This window comes from Stegodyphus dumicola, chromosome X1 (assembly GCF_044657685.1).
Source record: "Stegodyphus dumicola isolate Sdum_Otavi_A_Nest chromosome X1, ASM4465768v1".
Taxonomy (NCBI): domain Eukaryota; kingdom Metazoa; phylum Arthropoda; class Arachnida; order Araneae; family Eresidae; genus Stegodyphus; species Stegodyphus dumicola.
In genome coordinates, this window is record NC_140780.1 from 219,253,312 (window position 1) to 219,279,600 (window position 26,289).

The 26,289-nt window shown below is 31.5% G+C and overlaps 2 protein-coding genes across 2 annotated transcripts in view; one reads left to right on the forward strand and one right to left on the reverse strand.

Annotated features, from left to right (window-relative positions):
- LOC118198259 (fibroblast growth factor receptor-like 1) overlaps positions 1-26,289 on the forward strand; it is a 206,354-nt gene that overhangs the window by 56,523 nt on the left and 123,542 nt on the right. The gene's annotated exons all lie outside the window — the stretch shown is intronic.
- Positions 14,519-17,538, reverse strand: LOC118197768 (uncharacterized). The gene is made up of 2 exons (XM_035369309.2): positions 17,467-17,538; positions 14,519-16,426 (listed from the first exon to the last, which is right to left on the reverse strand). The coding sequence occupies exons 1-2, from the start codon at positions 17,467-17,469 to the stop codon at positions 16,001-16,003; spliced, it is 429 nt and encodes a 142-aa protein (XP_035225200.1). The 5' UTR covers positions 17,470-17,538; the 3' UTR covers positions 14,519-16,000.

The following is a 26,289-nucleotide window of genomic DNA, read 5'->3' on the forward strand; positions in this document are numbered from 1 at the left end:
TCTATGGGGCATTTTGAGCAGGGTTCTCTGTTTTTGCGCCCCAATGTACAAATATAAGATTGCCATCTGCCCTGGCTTATGTCAAAGACTTGAAATATAACATTATACTGAATGCTTTTTAATGTATAGTTTCTTTGAAATCTATAAAACTGTCGTATACCTGAGTGATATTTCGTAATTAAGATCATACGTTTCTTCAGATGCAGTACAAGACAAAAGTTGAAAGGTTTTTTTCTGTATTCGCGCTCTCGTTCATAAAAGCGAAGCTCATTTTAGGACTAAGAACTTTCGAACTTTCATAAACTAAGAAATAAGTTTATATAAATGTTTAGTAAAAACGTAAATTCGTTAAACGATCTTGTCCTTAAGATGAAAATAACTAGTTACAGTTCCGATGATTAGTTACACGTAGCATCCGTGGTGCTTCCTGCCGCTCTTGTTGGATAGGCTTTTAGAAAGAAAAAGTAAGAGTATAAAAACTATGTTTTTTTAGGCATGTAATGTAATGCGATGCTTATAATCATTCATAGAAATGTTAATTTTGAACATGAAGAACTAGCCTATGCTTTATAGTACATACATTTAATTAAAAAAGAATTTAGCTTTACAAACTCGAAACTTTTAACTCTAATATTTACATGTAATCATTTATGTACTCAATAACACTCTTTGTTTCCATTTCTGGCAATCTTTCAATTTCAATCAGTTTATAAACACCACATTCATAAAACATTATTGACGATCCTTCAACGAAGCCCACTAACGGCTGCTCAAAAATGTCGCTGAGCACTGGTAGTTCGCTCCGAGATTCGAATTGCGGAAAATAAGCTTGCTGCCTGGGCGTTTTCGTAGTTTCCCTATCTGTAACTTAGATATGAACTAGTCTCCTTTAAAAAGTCCTTCATGGGGAATTCCTCTTATTGGCGGATATAATCGGAACGGAAATGCCTCCATAATAACCTCTCCCCCCCAAAAAAAAATCCTTCAAAAATTTTCCCAAAAGAAATTTACTCTTTCTCAGACTAAGGAGCTGAAAACCTGTTCTGAAATTTTTCTCGTATTTAAATGACTTTATAATGACCGAAACAGATGTTAATCTGATGGAGCAATTTTAGAAAAGAATGTAAGGTGAGTGAAACTTTTTCTGCGCTAATTCGTTTAATTCTCCTCTTGTCTGAAGCGTTATATGAGGCTTGGCATTGCATTGGGAAAAGATAATTCATCCTGCCGAATTTTCAGTGTTGGAAATTTCATGCCTCCTTCATTTGGTCCAGTTATTGATTAATAATGACTTACATTATTAGTTTCTCGTTATTTTGAAGCAGCGTGTAAATAATTATTCCATCAGCATCTCATCAATTAGAAAATCTGATTCAATTTAATTTCAAATCGACTTTTGTTTTTTTCAAAGAGATAATAGCTTCAGTAGACATGCTTTTTATCACTTCGTGGCCGAGTGTAATCCATTTTTAATCACTGGTCGTACTACTATGAAGTTTCGAGTTCTTTGGTAGCATCAAATATACAAGGTGTGACACACAAAAAAAAAAAAAAAAAAAAAAAAAAAAAAACGAGATTAAGTCTGTAGTTTGAAGAAAGAGTAGAGTTGGCAACAACTGTTTTGGTGACGTCGTGCCACACATCTCCTCTATCCATGCGGTCAGTTTCGACTTAACCGATACGCTAGTGGGGAGTAATGCATCATTCAGTGAACACGTGCAACTGGATTCGGCCGAAAAATGTCTAATGTTAAAACCTAACAGCGAATCAACATCACGTTTCTTGTGAAACTTAAGAAATCAGCCACAGAGGAAACTTGAAATATTAGCCGAGGCTTATGGAGATGAAACTATGTCTCACGCACGTGTGTTTGAATGGCATAAGCGGTTTTCAGTGTGAAGGGACAGTATGGAAGGCACAACGCGATCATCGTGATTGAATGGGTTTCCAATGGTATACTTCGTGAAAAATTTAGAAAAGAAAAGGCCTCAGTCGTGGAGTGATGGATGGATTTTGCACCAGGACAATGCACCTGCTCACACGGCCCTAACTCTCAAGCAGTTTCTGACCAACAAAAACATTACTGTGATGGGGCATCCTCCTTATTCACCTAATTTGGCTCCATGAGACTTTTTTTTTAATTTCCTAAAGTTAAATCTTGCTTAAAGGTAACACATTTTATCTCAGTTGAAGAGGTTCAGGCAAAAACGGAGAATCTTCTGAAGGGCCTTCCAAAAACCTCGTTCCAGAATTGTTACCAGCAATGGCAGCACCGAATGCAGAAATGTGTGAATGCTGAAGAGAACGACTTTGAAGGTTATAATGTCAAAGAGAACTGATTCTGTAAGTGGAATGATTAATTCTACCAGTCTCGTTTTATACCTTGTATGAAACCTCTAAGACTTAAAGTGATATATCAATATGTATTTTAAGTACCAGGGTGTAAAAGACTTTTATTTAACTCAAATAAAAATTTAACATAAGGCACTCCACGTGCTTACAGCACAGCGAACATTTATGGCTTAAATCAAAAGGTAACGAATTTTAAATCATGACTAAGTTAACTTAAGTTAACCTAAAGTCTACGCAGACACAAAACGTACAAGTTAGCTCTGACCTAAATTCGGCGTGACAAGAGTAATGCAACGCCGTAGAATACTCCTCTCAAGAGAATCAATTAGTAAACGTGGCCTTCAGCAGGCGGAAAACGCTCTGATGCTAACCTCTAATGCCTTACTTTAAATACTTTTTCCTTTCTACCACATTTGAATACACGGGAGCTTATTTACATCCTGGGAGGAAAATGAAAATTGAGAAAAACAGTGAAGTAAATTAACATATAATAGCTTGTCAGTAAAACTAAACGAATCCTTATAATACGGTTTAAGCAATTTTCCTTTTCAGGGCACTGAAAATAATAACCTGTCCGATTAAAGTTTTTGATAAATATATGAGCTTTATAAATAACGACATGAAATCGATGCTTATTTGATGCGAATGATACAAAATAATACTGTCATCATCTAATGGTTCTCAAATTCTGGTGAGGTTTGACTTAAATTTCTTTAGACAGCTGTTTAAAAAGTGTTTGTCGTTGTCAAGGGGTCTATCAGACCCATATTTTTCTTTCAGATCAAAATTTATGGGACGAAATTTTCTCAGCCGAAATTTCACTTTTTAGTTACTAAAGCTTTTTCACTGTGTTTAGTTACTAAAGCTACCAAATGCTTAGTATAAACTTGTGTATAAATACTTCATTATATAATTCATAAAGCACTATAAATGAAATTATGCTTCTCATCTTTTATGTTTCATTTCATAAGAATAAATCATATATGGCATAGTATAAGTGCTTTAACATGCGGGTGTTCCTGAAAGAATGTTGGGATTCCTACATTTCTAAAGTTCTTGTTTAGAATATAAATAATTCAGTGCTTGAAAAGTAGGTTGGAAATTAAAATTTAATGACTAATGTCGCAATAAACGTTTGACAAATTATATTTTGGAATGAGCTTTAAGAAAACACTTTATTTGCTTGTTTGAACTTGAAATTTTCCTTATTTCGTAGGTTTTTCATATAAATTTATAAGGTATAGGATGGCATCTCTTAGAAGATAAGTAGTTCATTTTAATTCAATTTTTATGCCGTTTACATGCATTCGATATTTTTTCAAAACCCTTTGTGCTAGAACATACTTGATTTGAAACGTAACAATAATAGTAAGTATTCTTTATTCGAACTCAAATAATTTCCTTATTTAAAAAAAATAATAATCAAAATGAAAACAAAAACAATAAAACAGCATCAACTCCAGTTTTAACTCGACTAAGACTATTATGGGTAATTGCCTTTTCAGACCTGTAATTTCAGACTCACGAAAAAATTTTAATTCGCATACACAAAATAAAATTTATTTGAGATCTTAATTAATTTTGCTTTCCAAAGAAAACATTGTCGGCAGTTCAGATATTTATTTAGCATCTAAACTAATGCATTATCTCCACTTTAAAATTTAAATATTTCCCCAAATCATTACAGCGAAATCTATGTTTCAGTTACAAAAAACAAATTCTTCTACAACAGAGAAATTTTACATCTTTTATATGCTTTCTTTTAACTTGTTAATTACCTTTAGTACTAAAACGAGAGTAATGGCTTTCCAAAAATAAACTGAATAAACAAGTAAAGTATCAGTGGCGATTAAATTTAAAAAAACTGCAGTCGAAATAATTGATTAGAATCTTTTAAATGAATAAAAAGTTTATTTAGTTACAGCAACTTCCGGATTATAAGCCATTTCTTCCCTTAAACTTGCAGTGTGTAAACAAAAGTACAGAATTATTTTTTTCTTTTAATTTAAAGGGAAAATATTTCAAGCAGCGCAACTCTCTCCTAGAATAGGTTTTATATTGTTTCATTTCCATCGTGGATACATTTCAGTTGTTCGTTTCAATTCTCCAGACAGATATTTAATTTATGTACTTGAATGATTAAATGCATAATTCATAAAACATAGTGCTATGCAAATATAATCTCATTCATGACGCAGTACACTGAAGCAAGTATTTTAAATTTGTAATATAAATACACAGCACATTCAAAAAGCCTGAACATGTAGCTAAGGTATGAAATTGATTTATTGAATAGTTCTAACGCTCGATCTGGCAGCTAAATTCGTACTGTGCTCTACTATTACCAACTGACGCACACAGTAGTTCATTCCAGGTAGTTAACAGACAGGCGGCAGTCTAAACATGGATAAATATTTTGGCTAATAAATCAGTAAGGTGTACACTGCGAAAAAAAATGTGACAGTTATCTCCCGTTCTACTGGGCCGATTGACAAAATTCAAATTACGTTTTTCATGTCTCGAAAGTGCGACTGAGGATATAGATTATATATATATATATAATATATATATATATCACTGTTTTAACATAGGTATGTTGACACAAAATTGTCTTTTTGTGAAATAACATACCAATTCTTTTCCATATTTCGATTCTACAACTCAAATTATGCTCAGATGTTAAATTTTGTAAAATTTGGTGCGAAATTTAAGGAGGAATTCAAAAATTTATCTTGGCGAATTTTTTTCAGTTTGGCCAAGAATAATTCACTTGACGAACTTCTTAATATATGGCAACCAATTTTCCTTCCCTTCCATTATGCCGAATTAATAATTAATTAGTTATTAAGCGGAAAAAAGACACTTTGTTCCTACCTTTTTATATTGTGTAAGAGCGAGAAAAAGGTCACATCGTTTCCACTTCCAAATAATTTTAGCAACGTGTTTAGGTCATATCTGATGTTTTATCGCTTTCAACAAATATGCCAAATTTCAAAACGCGCCACTATATAAATTTACGTATATCTTCGGAAATTTTGAATAAAAATTGTCATTTTTTGTAGGTGTGCTTAGAAATACGTCTAATTTAAGATGATGGTAAAAAATGATAGCTTATAATTCAAATTTGTTTTTTGAAAAATTTATAAAAATTATTTAAAAATTCAAATTTTAAAACTAAATCATAAAAAATGTGTGAATTTTATTTGAAATGTGTGAATGAAAATTTTATTTGAAAACTACTGAATTTCGAAATGTGAAAGGAAGAATCAAATAAGCTTAATAGAAAAAGAGAGATTAATCAATATATACCAAACTCAATTAACATTGAGGAGCTAAAATTTCGAGAGCTAATTTTTTTAAAAACTACTCGTGCGATTTTTACGAAACTTGTTTGTTTGGCGTAATTTGAGTCGTAGAATCGAAATATGAAAAACAATTGGTATGTTAGTTAAGAAAAAGTCCGATTTTGTGTCAAAATACCTAGATTAGAACAAGGCTATATATAAATCTAATATATATCCTAAGTCACGCTTTCGAGACATGAAAAACGCAAGTTGAATTTGGTCAATCGGCCCAGTAGAACCTGAGATGTAGAACTGTCCCATTTTTTTTCGCAGTGTACATTACTTCTAATTGATCATATTATACAAAATGAAACATTAAGAATTCAAATTTCGCAACAGTACGCATTAATATGGTCTGCAGTTAGAAATTTGACAAAATTTCAATACGCTTGTACACGTTATCAATCGGAAACAAAAGTTAAAATCATAAAAAAAACATTAGAAAGCAGTTAATGAAGAACGAAATTTGTCAAAAACTTTCATATATTTAAGTTTCAATTAACAGCGAAAATTTATGATAAGTATTAATGATATACTAAATAATCATTTAACCTTCTGACCGGCACGTAGTTTCACTAAAATGGGATATGTTCAAATCCCATCTAACGGATAATACGAAAAAATTATTTAAAGAGTGTAATACAGACATGACAGATATTCCAGGTTGATTAATGTTATTAGTTCAGGCTATAGGTGTGTGTATCAATAAAGCATTCAAAAGAAAATTTAAAACGACAGTGGGATACGTGGATGTTAGAATGTGAAAAATCATTCACAAAAGGATGCCAAATGCGTCATGCCAGTCTAAAAATAGTGTGTGAATGGATAACAAATGCATGGAATAAAATTATTATACGTAATTTACAAGTCATTTAAAATATGCAGTATATCTAACAATCTAGATGGAGCTGAAGATGATTATTATTTTATGGATCAGAGTAACAGTGATGGTGAACATGAAAAATAATTCGATGGTTGTGGCTGAAGATATAATGGAAAACAAATATGACGAAATGTTCATGTTATCGTATAATAAAAATTTGAAGTTCATAAAGTATGTCATTTCTTTTAAATTAACAGCATTTGGGTGCATGTAGAAATCTAATTTTTGTATGCTTTTCTTTTCCTTATTTTTAAAGAAACACACCAATAGACGGTATGTTTCTTTAAATCGGTAACATTGGTATTTCAACCCCATTCTCTAGGAATTATCACATATATATTATATGGGTAACAAATACAGTGAAGCTTCTCATGGTGAGCACCCCTAAACGTGGACAGTATTTCTGAGATCATGAATAAACAATGGTGCTGAAATCATGTAAAATCTGGAAAAGCCTACAAAGCATATTAATTATTTTAAGTAATAAACTTTAAATAAAATCCAAAATGTGATTTCATTTGTTTTCTTTATTCAGAAATTCTTATTTTAGAATTCTTATTCAGAAAATGTCCTGACCCATACGGATTTTGGAAAATCTGGTTACTTAAAGGGCATACTGATGATGAATGTCTGCCTCTTGTAGAAACAGAAGGACGATTAAAAACGTCTTAGGATGATTGACGAAGTTTGCCGGAAATCCATTCAAAAAGTCATTTTATCCAAAAGCATCGAATCTGATTTAAAATTATAAATTATTTACTTCGCGGATGACGGTTTTCTCCATCATATGCATTTCTGCCAAGCGACAGAAAATACACGTATTACCAACATGATTCAAAATGGTGTCTGATTGAGTGGAACGGATACCAAGGAATGCTGCACATATATAAAATTATAATAACGAGGGGTTTAAAAATATTTCTCTAAATAGTCAAAACATAAAAAATATCATTCGTGTCTCAGATTTTTCTCACTTTTTCTCAGATTTTTAAACCTGCTGTGCTTCCGAAAGAATGCACTATCGGTGCTGAAAAAAATCTAGAAATATTTCATTAACATGTATACATAGAATATTTTCTGATGCAATCTGAAAGTATTATACACTTTTAAGTTGACATATGAGATTTATTATGAGAGTTTATTATATTATCTGATAACGCTGTGTTTTGCATTATATGCATTGTTAGTTTAATGGTAATATATAATTTCCAAAATTACATAATTCTGGTTTTACGAGTAACTAAAATGATCCATTTTTTTTAAAGTTCAATAAATAATTTTTGTTATATAAATTCTTAAAGCATTTAACTACGTTTTAAAAATTATGCATACATATTTTTAAAATTCAGAATTTGAAATATCAAGAATTATAAATCAGTTATTAAGATTTTAAGTAAAATTCAATACTTAAAATCAAAAATTTGCCTAACATGTACTTTCAGTATTTTTTCAGCTGCATAAAAGTTCTTAAGTTGCGCATCTCTGCATCAAGATTCTCTTTAACTGTTTAAATGGAAATGTGATGCTAAAGGGAACACCATTCTAAAGCATAGAAGCAAATAATCTACAGAAGTTTTACATTATAATTTGCAGTCCCTTAAGGAAAGGAGAAAATTGAATTGAATCATGCTTTGCAGTCGCTTATGGGAAGAAGAAAATTGAATAAAATTTGCTAACAAGAAATCGAAGAAATGCATTGGCATCAGAGAAATATGTTAAGGGAAATAAGAAAGTAATTTTTTAAAACCCTTGTTGTTGTCGTTCAATGAAGAGAAAAAGAGGAGAGAAAACTGCATTGATTGGTAACTATTGAAACAATCAATGATATGAAATTATACAAAGCATATTTCAATTCGTAATAGTAAAACTGTTCCATACTCAAACTCATTTTTAGCTCCTCTATATCTTTCTAAGCACTCAGAACTATTCAAAAACGATACTTAGAATAAACTAACAGCAAGAATATTAAATAAGAGCACTTATTTGTGTTTTTCTGTAAACACTATCCAAATAAAACTTAATATAAAAAACAATTATTATTATTATTATTATTATTATTGGAAATAAGTGCATAACTTATTAAAAATATTCGTTTAACTTTAGAGGCTTGAATAAACTTATATTGAAGAGAACTCGTGAATATAAAGTAAAGAAGAGAAGAGTAAGCCGCGTAAATTTTATACAGAATCCTATAGATTTCGTGGGAAGATTTTATAGATATCTCTTCTTGAGAATGAAAACGGTTTGCCGTTTTTAACTCAGAAAAAAACAATATCTACAAATAAATTGATATAGGTTTACGCGAAATTTTCGTTTTATATAAAATTAAAATTACACTTTTATTTAAGCAAGCACATTTCGAACCGTCTGGCTCGATACACAGTAGATTTCATTTAGCACTACATAACGAAACGAGAGTTTAAGAATAGTTACCAAAACGTGATTACGGCTAGGGGGTTAATCAAAGTTATTTAAATATTTTCCCTTCTGTCGATAAGAAGTGAAGTAAGCTATGAATCATATTTGAACTATGATAAACAAATCATCTGTTTCGATGCTTGTGGCTGCTATATTTGAGGAGTCAAATGTTATTTTTGCTCGTATCTGCTTTAAAACACTTTTCCATTCAGTTAAATAAACAGACGGGGCAGTGCCTATGTAATGTTTCATCTGAGGCAAAGAGGTAAAAGCGCGCCTTTATATGTATATATACAATGCAAAATGTCCTACTTTTTTACTTTTTTATCATAACAAATAAATAAATAAATAAAATAATATTAAATAAGATAAATAATATTAAATAAGATAAATATAAATTAAATACAAAAGGAAAAAACTGAAAGCTTTCAGTTTTTTATTACGCCCAAAGGGGCATTTTTTTAACGTTTAATGTGCTACCTTTATTTATTAAGTGCCCCGTTCTTCGCACTTAAACCATGAAATTCAATTCAACAGTAATATCGCAAAATAATTTAAAAAGAGCATATCTTTAGAATTTCCGATACACAGTCTCGCGCACTGGAGGAAAAAAAGGTTTTTTAATCCGTACAGTATTGCCATTGCTCGCCTTGAAATCGTTGAGTTTCTTAATCAAAAACTCATAAATGCTTTACAACATAAGAAATAGATAATAAAGCAAATTCCAAATTCAAAATTTGGGCTTCCAGATGCCGATATTCAGGATTGATGGCTTTAGGTACAGTTGTTTTATCACAATGGGAGAAACATACATACATTTATGCAGCTTCTTCATTATTTAATTTCTTTAAATATAATACAGCGAGATAATATTTGGTGACAACAATTTGAAAAGTGATTCAGACTTTTAAAAGTTTTCGTTTTAACATTATTATGTAGTACTGTGAAACCTCAGCATTTTTCAAAATAAATTAATGCTACAATTCTCTTAGTTGGATTCTTCGTAACACAGAATTATTTCGATACTTCTTGATGTATTCCAAAATTTAAAGTTAACAATCATACTATCTTTTTTTAAAGTGAATTTCTAAATTTCCATAGAAAATTTTGCGACTTTTCTAATTGTTCACCTGAGGCAAATGTCTCAGTTGCCTCAGCCTTGTCCCAGGTCTGTTAACAAGTGAGATTTATGTGTTATTGATTGGAACTTGCTTTGAGAGATGATAAAACTTAGGTTTTGAAAAACAGCTGGAAACTCCTTTTTAACTTTGCATTAGCCCTAACTCAAGTAATAGCCAAGTGAACAGAGTTTGTGAAACTAAAGAAATATCTCCTGGTAATAATAAATATTGATTGAAACCATCATTATCAAACGAAGGTCTGTAGAAGCAATCTAACTATATATAGTTGTATTGCTTCGAACCTTTTCATAACCTTAACCTGAAAAATTTAAATGCTCGTCAAAAGGTAATATTCAAAATTATATTGTTCATTTCGCATATTTTAGAAGAATTATGGGCTGCATGGCGAAATGATATGAAAGTCAGCTGCGTTGTAACTTAACACGTTGTACGAGGAATCATAGATAAATAAAACTAATATTAACATATGTAAAGAACGGTAGTTTAAATTTACAGTTTCTCTCTAAGTACATGCATTTAGAATAAAGCTTTGATGTGTAGAAACTGTGATCTGTGCAACATTACACGACTATACCATAATTTTTCAATTATATTCAAACTTTAATAACATATTGAATTAAAACACTCAAAAATTATAGGTTCGCATATTGAAGTCAATTTAGTATTAAACTCCATAGTATGCCCTTTCATAGTAACCGCAGCTGTAAAGTTATTTTACATTATATGAAACTTCACCTTTTCATTTGCAATGCACATAACGAACTTCACTGTCATTCTTTTCCATTATGAAATTTAGTTGAATAAATACATTTACTTTCAATTCCCTTTACTAAAACAAAGCTCATTATGATTATAAAAATTATTCTTATAATGGCGGAAGTCAGACTAAGCAGGTGAAAAAGTGCTTGAACGCAGAAAGAGGGATAGCGAGATTAAATGCCAGCAAAGGATTCAAAGACTTACTACAAATCAAGCTTATCGATAGAAACGAGCTGTCTGAAAATTGAAACAGCATCCACGGGGAAAAGGAAAGAATCCAATTGAACGAGCAGTCATTATCTCTTGCTGTTGGCCAAACCAATCTCGCAGCTCGTGAAATTCTCAGACATATAGAGGGAAAATATTGAGAAAAGTGATCTAAGAAAAAATTCGTACCATTCCTTTCATGAGTTTAAAAGCGGGAAGATGGTAGATGTAAACAGTGCAACATAATTAAATGAATCTCACTCTTTTTAAAAACATCACCTATTAAAATATTTCGAAGAGGATAATCCCTACGAGTGTTTATAAATTATGTTCTTAATTTAGATGAAATTTCTAGAATTGCATTAAGATTCCAAAAATAAATCTTTTATTTTTTACAATGGATGCATACAAGAATAAAATCATTTTTACAAATTGTTAGGTAATGTTTTGCATTTAATTTAGAAGCTTCTAATGTATTTTTAATTTTTACACATGGAATCTTATGATGTTATAATAGAATTTTTAAGGAGTTATGAAAAGTATAGACATTTTTCGTACTCTCGTTTTGGCAACTGCAGAAAACGTATAAGCTAAATTTTTATTTAGAATTTCACTGTAATATCCTAGCATTTATTTTGATGTTAGATAATGAAGCTGTTATAGTAATGAGTAAGGTCAATTAGCAATCAGTAACGATGGAAAATATAAGAGTTTTGAAAAATGTTGAAAACAAAAGTGTCTTCCCGAAATTTTAGTTATTTCACTGCCCGTAACTCTTAACCCTTCACACAGGATTATTTATTCAGTGATAATAACAAAATTTAATTTTCCTTTCGACATCCCATATGATGCAGCTATTTTTTAAGAATTTTTAATAGTTTGTTCTTAAGTAGCAATTAATTCCTCCCCCCAATTATCCTGCTGTCTCGGATGCTACGGAGATTAATGAAACCTAATTCCACACTCTTTTGGGCATGGGTTTGAATCCAGGATCAGGCATGGATGTTTGTATCTGTAGTGGTTGTATCGATTTAGTGGTTTGCTACGCTAGCTGTTTCACAGATGGTTAGGAGTTAAATCCCGAATAAGGTATAGTAATGGTAAAGATTTTAAGCAATTTGGTAACACACTTATGTTTTGACTACTAAAGAATACGCCAACAGCAAGTATTGTTATTATCTGTGTATATCAAGTTTTTGACTCTAGAATCAAGACTAGCTTTCTTCCGCTGTATTCCGCTGTAGGCAGTTCCTCCTCCCAATATAGGAAGGGTTACAACTACACAGAATTCTTGCAATAAGTAGCTAAATCAACATAAAATATCTTATGACAAAAATGCTACATTTGTTTCTACAGGAAAAGCAAAGACGGATCATTTAGCATAATATTACAAAAGTTTAACAAAGCATGAGCAATAAACACATAGCTTTGTTTATTTTACGGAAGCTATTATAAATAAATATATGAAATAAAAGGAAAATTGAATGCTTTAAATTTCCCTTAATCCAACCAATAGGAAATGAAATTAAAAGTCAAATCATGTTAAATTTTTCTGCTTGTAAATAATTTCCATCTTAAAATTTACCTCGGAGATTCCAGAAAATGTACCTAACAGTATTTGCAAAAGATGATTAATCTGCATAGGTAACGGCATCCATTAATTTGCAGTCATTAGAAAACATTTACTTTTGCACTTTTTAATATATATTATTTAGTGCAAATTTTTGTAACCAGTTTGTACATTTTATATTATTTTAAGATTCCTAATAAATTAATTAAAGGTAATTCGCTTCTTAATATTAGAAGAAATGTGTTTAATACGCTTTTGCTTGATCCGTAATTTTTAGTTATTAGTCTCATGAAATGTTCCTTAAATAATGCAGAAATTTAATTCTTTATAATTACTATAAAACTGCTAAATTTATAATATTTACTCCCTTGTTTGCTTTCTTACTTTTTACAGAGCAGATGGAGAAGTATCTTTCACCGTTATAATCAAAAGTCTTATATTCTAAGGTCACATTAATATTTTATTTTGTATCTAATTTGTCTAGATGTTATATATATATTTATTCTCCATTTTCCTTTCTAAGAGAGATTCAACTCTCTGTAAGTAAGACATTAATATGTTTCAGGTACATGCATTACCTGCTTTCGAACCATAAATGCTGTTTACTTGTTGAATTCCCTACTTTATACCACGATTTCCAGCGTAATAAATTTGAAGCACTCCTTTGAGTTTTCTTTTAGAAATTTGTAGCTCATTTTGATCAAAATATGACTTCTTACAGGAAAACGAATAACCAGATTAGCATAAACATATACCGCTGAATTTCAAAATAAATATCTTACAACCTAAAATAAATTATGTTATATAAAGTCAGCAACTCAGGCATGCATAGTTGAAACGAACTGTTAAAATGAGCATCCTCATGGAATAATTACGAGTCACGTAAATAGTAAACTATTTTTATAGAAAGCAAAAATGTGATAACACAGTATTTTCTTTTTCAATTTGGAACAAACAGCAAACGATAGCAAAGAAATGATTACATTAACCAGTGAAAGGATCTGTTGCTAAACCAAATGCAGTTTTAAAAAGACAGGTTTTGTCGCAAAATACCAAGTACCACTTACTTTAATTTCAATGCAGATCAAAATAAGAAAAATTTCTGTTTGCCTTTCAGAGAGGAGCTGAATCTCCTTCAGCATTAAACGAAGCAATATATGCAAAGTAACAGCTCTTTCGCTAGACAAAATATATTATGAAATAATTCGCAACATTTTTTTCTCTGTTTTCTATGCAGTGATATACTTAATTATGAAAAATGCCAAAGGAAAAGTGTTATTTGTATAAATTCTTAAATAAGTGCCATGCAAAATGTGTTACATCATAGTTGAAAAGCAGTTTGCAATTGCATGTATTCTACTTCTTTTAACTTTGGGGATTAAAAGAAGCACTTAAATTTTTCTATAAAAGTTCTGAAAAAGATCTTGCTCTGCAAGCGTTGATAATTAAATGCTTACAAGTAAATTTGCTATAAGCAAAAGCACAGCAAGTGTTCATTGATCGGTGAATTTGAGCTGAATTTGTGTACCACTTTATGGCTTACATTTTTTTAAAATTCCTTACATGCAGCCTTTATAACCAAGTAATTTGTCTCTGAAGTTTTATTAAGATAATAGTACGTGTTAATACATTATTGAGATATTATTTAAGTCAAACCTCAAGCTTCTGTTTTAGAACACTGCTTTAATTACGATATTAATATAAAGTATTGGAAAATTCAAACAATTTCGAATTCCAGATTGAATATATTCCACCTATATTTTGCCAAGTTTCTGTATTCTCCTTGAACTTTGCCTTCAACGTAAATATATTATATGGTTTTAAACGAGAAGTTACTCATATATTGCTAAATCATTAATCAACTTACATACTGTGTAATTGTAATATAGATACTGACATTAAATTTACTCACTTAACAATTTTGCATCCCATTTCAGAATTTATTCCCTTAGTTTTATGTAAACATTCAGCTAAGCTCACTTGCACAGAGATTACTCGAATTTAAAAGTGAAAATATAAATTGTGTTTTGAAAATTATTTCAAGCAGAACGAATTACTTTGCAATCGTGCAAGAGTGAAAAATGTGACTTTAGTCAAATTAAAAGCTCATTATGTGCCATAAGGCAGAAGTGAATTATTATCGTTGCAGAATATCATAAAATGTAATCTGAAAGCTCCGTTTTTGACTGCAATTATGAGGTAAATTATCTTATTGCAGATAAATTCATTATACTATTTACGTTAGTCTTTTTTCAAATAGTTGAAAGATAAGGGGAAATTACTTTTCTTTCGATATCTCGGTATCCGGATGGTTTTATGCGAGTTTAAACGTAAGCTGAACGTTTAAACGATAACCATCAATTGCTCAAAAAATATTCCCGACATTTATGAATATAAAACTGTTAAAATTTTCAATTTCATACGATATGACATAGTGCATTCATAAACTTAAAGAAGATGCATCTGATAATCTACGAATAATACTTTGTGAATTGCAGATGTATGATTTTCTAAAATTTATACTACTGTAAATTTTTTAGTTCCTGATACTTTCAGTTCCTAATAATTGAGTATAAATATCATGCTTCAGCTAATAATGTGGACTAAAATTAAAATACATTTCTAAAAGTCATAGCAAATTGAGTTAATGAAATTTTATTTTAAAATTAGTTGTCATAAATCAGATTTCATTTCTATATTACCTAAATCATCAAGCCTTGCCAATAAATGAATGTATAAGAACGTATAAAAAAGAAAGTACTATAAACTAACGAATATAGTGCTTCAGTTTGTTCTTATAAACAAAGTTCGAGGAAAACTTCAGGCCACAAAGATTTTCATTTTGTTTCCAACATTACAGGAAAAGTTTTAACACCATTAAGTAGTAATACTAAAGTATGTTCAGCATTAGATTAATACGCACAGATATGTTTCTCCAAATATTACATGATGCAGTACTCATTTTTTTTCTCTGAGTTAATAGCGAACGTTATTCTAGCAGACGTGCTGTGAAAATAAAATAACAAAATATTTCAAATTCAAATAGCGTTTTTACTTTAATAAATTTGCTGTATTTCCCGTGAAAGTGTTCCTTACATATCTGAAGCGAATTAGTTGCATGAATACTCTTTTAAAAAATACCTACACAAGAAAATTGAGGAAGTGCTAGGATTTTAAAGTATTTAATAGAACCAAGCCAGAACGGAACTACATTAAATCGATCAGTGTTACTACCCAGTAAATGTACAGAAAGATTTTATAAAGTTTTATTCTGTTATAGCACATTATTTATGTAATTAAGAGTAATTAATTGAAGCCCGATGATTCAGTGATGATGGCCGTGATGATGTCCGTGGTGGTGCCCATGATGATGACCGTGATGATGCCCATGATGGTGCCCATGGTGGTGATGATGACCGTGGTGATGCCCATGGTGGTGATGATGACCGTGGTGATGCCCATGGTGGTGATGATGTCCGTGGTGGTGCCCATGATGGTGATGATGCCCATGGTGATGATGATGCCCATGATGATGATGATGGCCGTGATGGTGGTGATGTCCATGGTGGTGACCGTGATGGTGATGATGGCCATGGTGATGACCATGGTGATGATGGTGTCCATGATGATGTCCGTGATGATGTCCGTGATGATGATGATGTCTAGCTTCTATGCCCTTGCTGTCCTCACTTTTGCAGTGTGTGCATAAAAGCACAATGCAAATAGCAACAAAAATCAAAATTGTATACTTCTGAAATAAGAAGAAAAACAATATTTTGTGAGAATGTATTAAATTTACAGTCAGTCACATGAATGTCATGGCAGCTTTAGTAAATTTTACATACCATATTTTTAAATGCTTTCTGTTACAAGCACTTTGAAAAACGTGGAGTTAGAATCTGATTTTGATAAAAGACTCCTTTAATTACCATTTCCAGATATCCATTGAAAACATTGGAATACGCATAAGAACTTCACACTAGGACTTTTATTATTATATTTATTTTGTTGAAAAAGGCCGAAAATATTGTAGAGACATTAGAGCTTTTTCGATTTAGGATACGGGAGAAATCACCTATCAGTGGCTTTCAATGGAGTTCGAAGCATGAATAGTCCGACTGCTCGCCAGATGGGCTGCCCGCTACATGCCGAGAGTATTCAAGGAGAAAGGCAATAATTTCCTATATTCTTCTCCACTTAAATGATAACGGGGGAAAGAGGAATGGCATCCAAGCGGCAGATCCAGGGGTTGAAGAATTATCATTTACCACGTTTTAGTCGGGTGCAAGTAGAGATATTACAGTTTCTAATACAGAAACTTTGAAAAATCAACTAGACTCCTCTCAGAAAGATTCAAACTAAGTTTCTTCCGACTACTAGATGGATGGGCTTCTAGTAAAGCTACGAGAGCACTCATGGGGAAACACAATATTCTTTGTAAGTATTATTGAAATACTATTTACGTATAAGTTAATTATAGGCTTTATATAAGCTAATTATAGGCGTATGATCGTGAGAAAAATAAAAAGGCAGAAAATTGGCTTCATACAATGCTGTTTGGTTAAATGAAGAGGCATAAATTTTAAAATCAAATTTGTTGTACAAAATATAATAATTCAATTTCCAGATGATATAACACTTTTACAAAATACGAATAGCTCCTGGATACATTCCCAAACCTTTAGAATTCTAATGAATGTTTATCCAATAGTGCACGGAAAAAACCTTATGCTAATATTAGGCGCGCTTCTTTAATATATTATTTAAAAGATCATTAATTATTTCGCTTACCATTATGTAATCAAAAGAAGGGAAACCAGAACACTTCTTCCAATCAGTTGAATCTGATACCACTTATTATGTATCGCGCGCTATATATACATCCACAGAAATCGAAAAATGAATAGAAAGTGCTTTGCTCGGTTCGCTCCACTGAACGCCTCATCTGGACCACAGTAGCAACCACGAAAGATCACCATTTTCATGAAAATACATTTTTTTCCTTCTCTAAGCGGAGTTAAAGGTCTTGAAGCTTTCAGAAAGAAATAAATTTCGCTCTTTTTTAACATAGGTTTTCAAAGAAATTCTGAAAGCACAATTTAAAACGAAAACGTAATGCTTTGTTTTTATTAAATTTTAAAACGAATATGCAATGCATAATTAAAGTATGATTTATTATTCTTATCAATCTGAATTATTTGAAATATTTCTAATATAATTTTCAAAATATCATAATCAATGAACATTCATCATAATAATAAGAAATAATATTATTATCCTTTTCATGCTATCACTGTTTATAATGTTTCTTCCTTTACGAATAAGAATGCATTGAAAACGATAAAGATGCTTTCCACTACTCTACTATTTTTAGGAATCAAGGGAAGGTTCCACAAAAGATACTTGTCTATTCATCACTTTAATTTCATGGTAAAATCCCACTTGAATTTTAAGACAGTAATCAAGTCAAGCAATTTGCAATTCACGTAACATAAATTATGTGATATGCACTAACTTATCTTACAATGTGTATTGTTGTAAGATATACATTATCAAGATAGACTACTGCGATTTTTTAACTGATTCAGTATATGAGAACAATTCCTTTCTTTTAGATGTTATTTGATTCATTTTCGACAACTTAAAGATAACTTTCGATGTGCAAATCTAATTCAAATGAAATTCATTGAATTTCGTTTATTTCTAATATGGCTTTCATGCAAAACGCTTGTACGCTATCTTCTTACACTCAACTTAATCGTTCTTGTTAACTTGCTTAACTTAGTTACTTTGTAAGGTTTATTTCTATCAAATCAATGTTGTTTAAATTCACATATCGTTTCCTAGTGTTCGAGCCCAGTTTTCTGTCATTCTTTTCATTTGTCCGATTGTCCGAAGCATTTTCTCCAGACCATAACACAGATATAAGTTACGAAACGAACGTACAAAAAATCTCCTGTTATAACATTCGCATGCATATTATTGACAAGTGCTCTTAAGCGATTTATTTTGCTTTGGCAGACACTTAAGTTACTTCGTTATACAGGACCAGGGTTTGACAGGATTACGAAATTGTTGGTTAAAACCGAATGCAATGGAATACCCTACACATCATTTACAAGATGAACAGAAAAATAAGTCACAGAAATACTAACACATAAATATTTAATTAATCACTGCATTTTTAGAATAACATCAATAATAATATATATTAAAAAAATAATGTGCTCTAGAATAAATTAATAATTTTCCTTTCTTTCATCACTCCCTTTTTTAAAAGAGGAATCTCGCACGTCTTTATGAATATCGTATCAACTTCAGTAAGCTCTTTCTGTTCATACGATATGTGACGTTGCCAACTATTGTCGTGTTGGTTCCGCTTCGGCTTACCTAATTCTGTTTTCTATTCTTTTCCAGACGTCTTTGTATTCACCTTCGAATATAACTGCTGACTGATTTCATCAAAATTTAAGAATTTATTTTACACTTGTCATCAGCAGGTACCTATTAATGTACAACTTCATTAGCTATTTTTTCAATATTTAACAAATATAGATTGAAGAATTTCTTCATCGATCTCAGCCACTGTGTACATGGCATCCTTAATGCTTACAGATTTTAGATCAGAATAACACCACTGTTTCCAGGCTGCAATGTATAAGTATTCTTAAGAGCAGTTTGTGCTTATAGCCCGTCTTGAAACCGTTCTATATCACACGATTCAATGGGTTGCAGCTACCTTGTAATATTATCGATATAAAGTTATTATACGTATCTTACTCTTCTTTCATATTCTAGTTTGTATAGATTACATTATGTGTTGTCAAGAACTAATACTGCTTTTCTTGGCATTTTCAACATGCGCAACGTTTTTGTTTCTCTTGACGTACAAACTCACTCGTAAACTGTTATATAAAAAAGTATTCTTGTTCCAAGCCTATTTCTATGCCCTGTGGGGCACTGGTAGAAATGTTTGATAGAAAAGCATGATATTTTCTTTGATTTCCTGTTGTCTTTTTGTGAGCGTTGGAAATAAATGTACTCCTGTTCTTGATTTCGTTTGACTCAGGAACCGAAATTTTCAGAGCAGCAACATTTTTTTAAAGTTTATAGTTGTTTCATCAATATTGTTCACTTACTATGGATATATCTAACAACGCAGTCTTGAATTATTTTTAAACTCTTTCACCGCTATTGGATATTCAGACAGAGTTTCATCACAAATATGTATTAAATAATCTCCGAAGAGTTCTTTCCTCGGTATATGTCACGTTATGAAAATCATTTCCCTCTTCAAGATTTTATGTAACATAAATGCCTACTCTTATAAACTAGACTAGTTTATGAGAACATAGTGTAAATATCGCGAATGGGGGACCTCCTGATATTTTTTCTGAAGCTTAACCATTAAGCGTCATCAATCAAATCGCTTATACGTTTTCGAAGCATAAAACATGTTTAAAGCGTTTTCTCAGCCTTTACTTGTATACAAAACTGTTGAAACAATTTAAGAATCTAACGCCAGTTGTTCAGTGTAATCTTTCGTGCACGGAATTTATCTTTGTTTTCTGGTTCACTTTTTTCAAAACGTAAGTGTTAGAAAGTAGTCTTTTAGTCTATTACAGTAAGCCTTTTAATTTTCTATCATCGTTACAACATTATGCTTTCGATTTTGGCTGATTTTGAGAACGAAATATTTAATTCCTCGATTTAAATTACAATAACAGTGCAAAAATAACTTTGCACACCGTGCGCAGAGTGCACTAAGAATGTCCATAGAATAGTACGACACTGTTCAACTTAATGAAGTATTTAATAAAAATGTACTGGCTAAAGACCACGTTGCGATAGACGCCTATTGAATCACACTGCAGTGTGAAAGTCACCTCTTCAGCTAAGCGGCCATTTAAACCCGGAAGCTATCAAACCGTGGCCGGTTATGAGGGTGCTTATAGTACTTATAAAAAAGTTCAGAAATTGCGCTGGTATGTGCTATGTAACTTTTATTTAATTAAACGTTATTCACTACGAATGCAATTTATTGTAATTATTCATTGTGAGTATGTGTTTCTATTCAGTGGTTTCTCGCATAAGGAACGCTTGCTCGACATACGAGTAAGTTCGGAATAATGAATGCTTATGGAGACCAAAAATGTCACGAATAAAGAATTTAGTCCAGGATGCAGTCGTTACGGAATGGCAATCAAATACCATCCCACACAAACCTTAAAAACTATGAGCTAAATTTATTTAATTTTCTTTTTTGTCAGTGCGTAAACACAAAAAAATGCATCTTTGCATAAACAAAGACAAAGAACAAAGGAATGATGAATAAAATGCATTTCTTATTAACATATTCACACGGAAGAACTTCAGACATTCGTTGAGTGGGAATATGAGGAAACCCGTTGAAATTTTTTTTTTTCTGCTGAGGAGAAGGAGAATATGCAAAGCGTAAACTTATTAGAATAGTTAAGAGAAACGGAAAGGGGTTCAGATTACAGACACGCACTAGCATTTTAATCAAACTGAACTGATCAAAGTGGCACACCTATTCTAACTCTGAGATCACTCATCGCTGATAGTGAAATATAATTAATATTTTATTTTGTTTCCAATAAAAATGGTATTCAAACGTCTTAAGCAAGTGCGGGCTTTCATGATCAAGTTTATGCGAAATTAAAAGTTTTGCTTTCATAAACTGTAAAATACCTCTTAGAAATATTTGTATTTTTTTAGTAATTGTATAAGGCATTTCTCCCACCTTCTTAGAATGCCTTCGTGGTGTGGTGGTCTGCACGCTCGGCGCGTATTCCAGAGGTCCGTGGTCCGATTCCCGAAGAAGGTGGTTCTCATTTTTAATCTTTCCTGCTTCCCCAAAATCCTAATGTCTCTACAACTGAACACTTTGTCTACTTGTTTATACACGTATCATCACGTATCATTAGACATTCAAATAAGTGACCGTACGTTAAGGTATTCTTACCTGCTACATTGGAATCATTGTCTAAGACCGTCGTTTTGTGAATCAAAGCCTTTTTGTCTCGAATCAAGTATTAGAATACCTTCAGTTTGAAATGTATTTTAAGTTTGAATGCTGAAAGACAAGTATGAACATTAAAATAATAAAGCAATCAAGTATTTAAAAGATGAATAAATTTTACTTAATATTTTGTTGTTCAAGTACAACAGCCAATAAATTGAAACAGTTAACCCTTGGAGTATGCGAGTTGGAGTTGTTTCGTTTCGCTTGCACGCAGAAAAGAATATTACATAATAATAGTTTTGCAAGCAGTTAAAGAATATTTTTAAAATTTTAAACAGTTGAAGAAAGAAAAAAAAACAAATTTACATAGTGTGTTCATATCGAAATAATTAATAAAAGTAGATGTGTCATTAAAATATGTGTAGATATTTGTTTGTTTCGTACTTACTATCATAAAAAGAGAAGAGTTCTGTTACAAAAGTTTTTAAATGGCAATATGTTCGTACACAAACATTTGCAAATTTTACATAGAGAGAAATGCAAACGTATAAAGAAACCCTAAAATTGACTTCTCTGTATGTTAGGCTATAAAAGTCCGGTTGCGAAATCTTGTTGTTAGTATTCGAGTGTAGACATATGTTGTCTGCGCTGACTTATGCCGTTTGATACCTGTCATTCGCGCCTGAATACTTCATCAATCTATTGAACAAAGAACTGCAGTAAAATACATTCTGCAGTTCTCAGTTATTTTTCATCATATCTACTATACACTCTAACCAGAGTAAAGCACCTTACATCACAATAAATCTCATGAGAAGTATACAAGTAATACAATATAATAATACTGTTTTAGTTCCTAAGAAACAAGTAAAATGTTTTACATTTAAAAACCAAAAAGTAGAATTATTCCTCAAATTTACTTTTGCAAGAATGCAGCGTGTATAATGCATAAAAAATATAAAAACGTGTATCAATTTTATGTTTATGCCATACGCATTTATGTCTTCTAGCTAGTATTGGGATATTAAGTTACTGGAAAAGCTTCCAAGTGTAACAACTAAACGCAACTGCTGTACTCCAAATCCAATCGGGAATATGCTCAAAAAACACAACCTTCCCATTCTTGGTTTCTAGTTTCATCTTAGTTCTTCGCAATTTTATTTTGAGTCTGTGCATTTTTTTACTTGACTCCTGTGTAACTATTGTTTTATATCCTCTTATGCATTTAAATCAATAATAATAATTTTTTCTCGTTATCCCGCTGCTTTCTGAAGGGCCATTAACCTTCTAGGCGTAGGCGCTGTGATTTGCTTTTGTAATGAATAAACTTGAATTGATCCTGAATTGCATTATTATTTCATCTAAGTTAAGTAGGGTTTTCTTTTTTTTTTTTTTCGGAGGGTGGGTCTAACAGAATCGTAGACCGTTAATAGTATATTGGCAGCTATGCAGTACTATTCCATTAAGAGAAAGAAGGTGATGGCTAGTTATTTTCCTTCTTCATAAAGCATTTTAAACGTTTTAAACTTTTTTTAAAAAATTAACTTAAGACCGCTTTATTCTTTAAAAATTGTTAATGCATAAACTGTCCTCTTTTCTTACCGGGGACATTTGATTTTGGCTCCGAGTTTTCGTACCATGTTTTTACTTTCAGTTTTCTTAGGATAATAATATGTATTTCCTTTTGCAAATTATTGCACATTTTTACTTTGTTGGAACGGATGCTTAAAATGAGTTATTTTAATTTGCATTATCAACCATATGCACATATATCAATGATATCAAAAGTAAGCTTTTACAATATCATGAATTACCTTGTTTCCTCAGCAGGTCTGACACCAAAAATAAAGTTCTTGATTTTAAGCAGAACTTTACTATCACTAAAGTGGACAAAACTAGTAACAATTTCAACATCATTTGGAGGAATTTGTATGCCTCCCCTATTGAAACAGAACTTCAGCAGCCTATTGCGTATATTAGACTGCAATAAATTTTCTAACCTGTATGACTTACCTAAATTTCATATAAAATACCACTAAAATTTCGTTTCATTGCTAATGGTACTCATAGTTACAAAATGTCGATAGACTATAATTTTGCTCTCAAACTTAACAATATTTGTACAATTATACAATTATTTTTGAATCTGTTAATAAGAAGCATCGTTACAATTGAATTATTAATAATAGCATTTCAGTGTTTTCTAGGCTTAAATCTGTTGAAGTAAAAGATATCAAATGTTCCGATTTTGAAAATTTGTACATATCACTTCCATTAACCTTTAACTGCTGTGAGCGAGCTGAGAGACCGCTGAGGATTTTCTAACCGTCGTTTCCACCCCTAAAAACGAAGAATGGTCCCTGAGCGTCCGCCTACCTTCCCAAACGCGTCCCATAAGGTCACATATCCAATTTCACACTTATAGCTTTATTATGGTTTCAGTTGTCACGTTTTTTTTACTTTTTAAGGTGTCTGAGAGACCGCTCACAGCAGATGGGTATCAGTTTTAGTGGACGATAGACGTTATTTATCGGACGCTTGCTTTTCGTAAAAGTGATAAATATGGCTTCACATTTCACAAGAAAATGTGCCGCATATCTCACTCAAAAAGAAATTGCATATCTTGTCAACAATGGGACGCCAGGCACTTCGTCGATGAATGTACGCTTACCTGGAGTGCAAGAGAGAACTATAGAAAGAATTTTAAGGAAGATTTTAAAAGGAACTATTCAAATTTGAAAAAGATAATAATGAAGATTATAAAATACGAACAAAGATAGAGTTGAAATTCTGCACTGAGACTCAGGTTTTGGACTTTATATGTTTAATTTTTCCCCTTATATTTGTTTTTTTTTCCCTGGCCAGTCCCATTTTTGATCAATATAAATATAATTTATTTAATTTTAAATCTCTGGGGGAATTTTACCCACCTTTTTACTCTTACAGAGTGTCGAATTAAAAGTTTTTACTGTATGTTTTCGACCAAAACAATAGTTTAAAGTACTTTTAAGCTAAATGCAAACTTATTACATGAAAAATTCGTGGATTTAAGTTTTATGGTTAATTTTGACATTGTATTTTTTTATATTTTTATTACACATTTTTATTGTATAAGGACGAGATTTTAATATATAATTTTCTTTTTTAAAGTATTTATTGTTATTAACTGTTCTAAAAAATGTTTGCAAATTTGTACTATTTTTTAATTTTTGTTAAATGTTTCGTGAACTGAAATCCTGTTAAGGTAGTCCCTTGTTGTCTCTTTAAAAAGAGAAGTAAATGCTTTTGTATAGGAATTTGCTTTATTTTGTCGCTTTATTTTTTATAATTTTTGGTTTTGCACTTAAATACCCAAGAGGAAGGAAACGTGTTTTCAGTACTCCTTAACAGTGCGGGTTTTAACGTTTTAGGTTATTAACCCCCCCCCCCCCGATGAATCGCATCAATCGGTTAACGTGTAAAAAACTTTTAATCATAAACATATAACTATTTCTAAGGCAAAAGAAAATAGAAATTACCTAATTAAACATAACTCTTTGTGCTATCAAAATTAAATTAAGATTTGATTTTTCATTCATACGGATATGGAGGCTCTGATAACCAATCAGACGCCATGCAGAAATCCGAATATCGGCAATAACAGCAAATGCAATCTTCTGGCCTGGCGGTATGATATTCAGATTATACACGACAAATTCCAATTCAACCCAGGTCATTTACCAAATTAGCGGACATCGCAAGCTCTCAAGTTGCCGTACTTCCCCCTCCGCGCTAATAGACGACACCAAGACGGAACTGCCACGTCTTATAGCAGCAGAAGCAACCTCTGGACTCAAAGTAGTTCAGAAAGGAGAAAAAAAAAAAGACTAAATATATTTTCAGCGTTTAGGTGCATACCCTTCATACCCAGTTTGCGAAATTAATGGAGTAAAGAAGGTTTTTTAAGTGTGACGGTTTTTACTTCATGTCATATTTTAGCAAACATATGCGAAAATTAAACTTTGCCTCTTCGAAGAACGTTTAAATTAGTTTTTTGTTAACCCAGTTAACAGCTTCTAAACAGAAAGGTCGGTGTAATATTCAGAATTCTATCTGGAAAACTTGTAAGTACTATGTGATCTGAAACAACTTTCAAATGAAGAAAAGAACACTAGGTTAGAGATCGTATAAAATTTCAATTGAATAAAATCAAAACATGGAATTCTAATATTTCTAGAACTATTAATTTAAATCTAGAATGTCTAAATAAATTTTTTTGAAAGTAAAAAATATCTTTGAAAAATTTGCATTAGAAAATTTAATATGCAAACTGAACTATTTAACAATATAATTTTAGTCCCCAAAGTTTTTAATTAATAATTTCTCCAGGAGTTTGATCGCATGATGATGACTGTTTTGTTTATTTGTGTGACTAATTCTCTGCGAAACACGTTTACCCTACTGCCATTTTTACCCGTAAAAAACCTTCGTACATTTTTACGAAAAAGTATCATGTCAAAAGTGAAACCCAGCCTCACGTTTAGTCGTGCATAGAATTGGAAAGCACTTCATGCATAGTGATGTCCTTTGTTGTTTTTTACTGTCTTCGTTTGTGGGTCATGAAAAGCTCTTCTGATCTATTCTTCTCT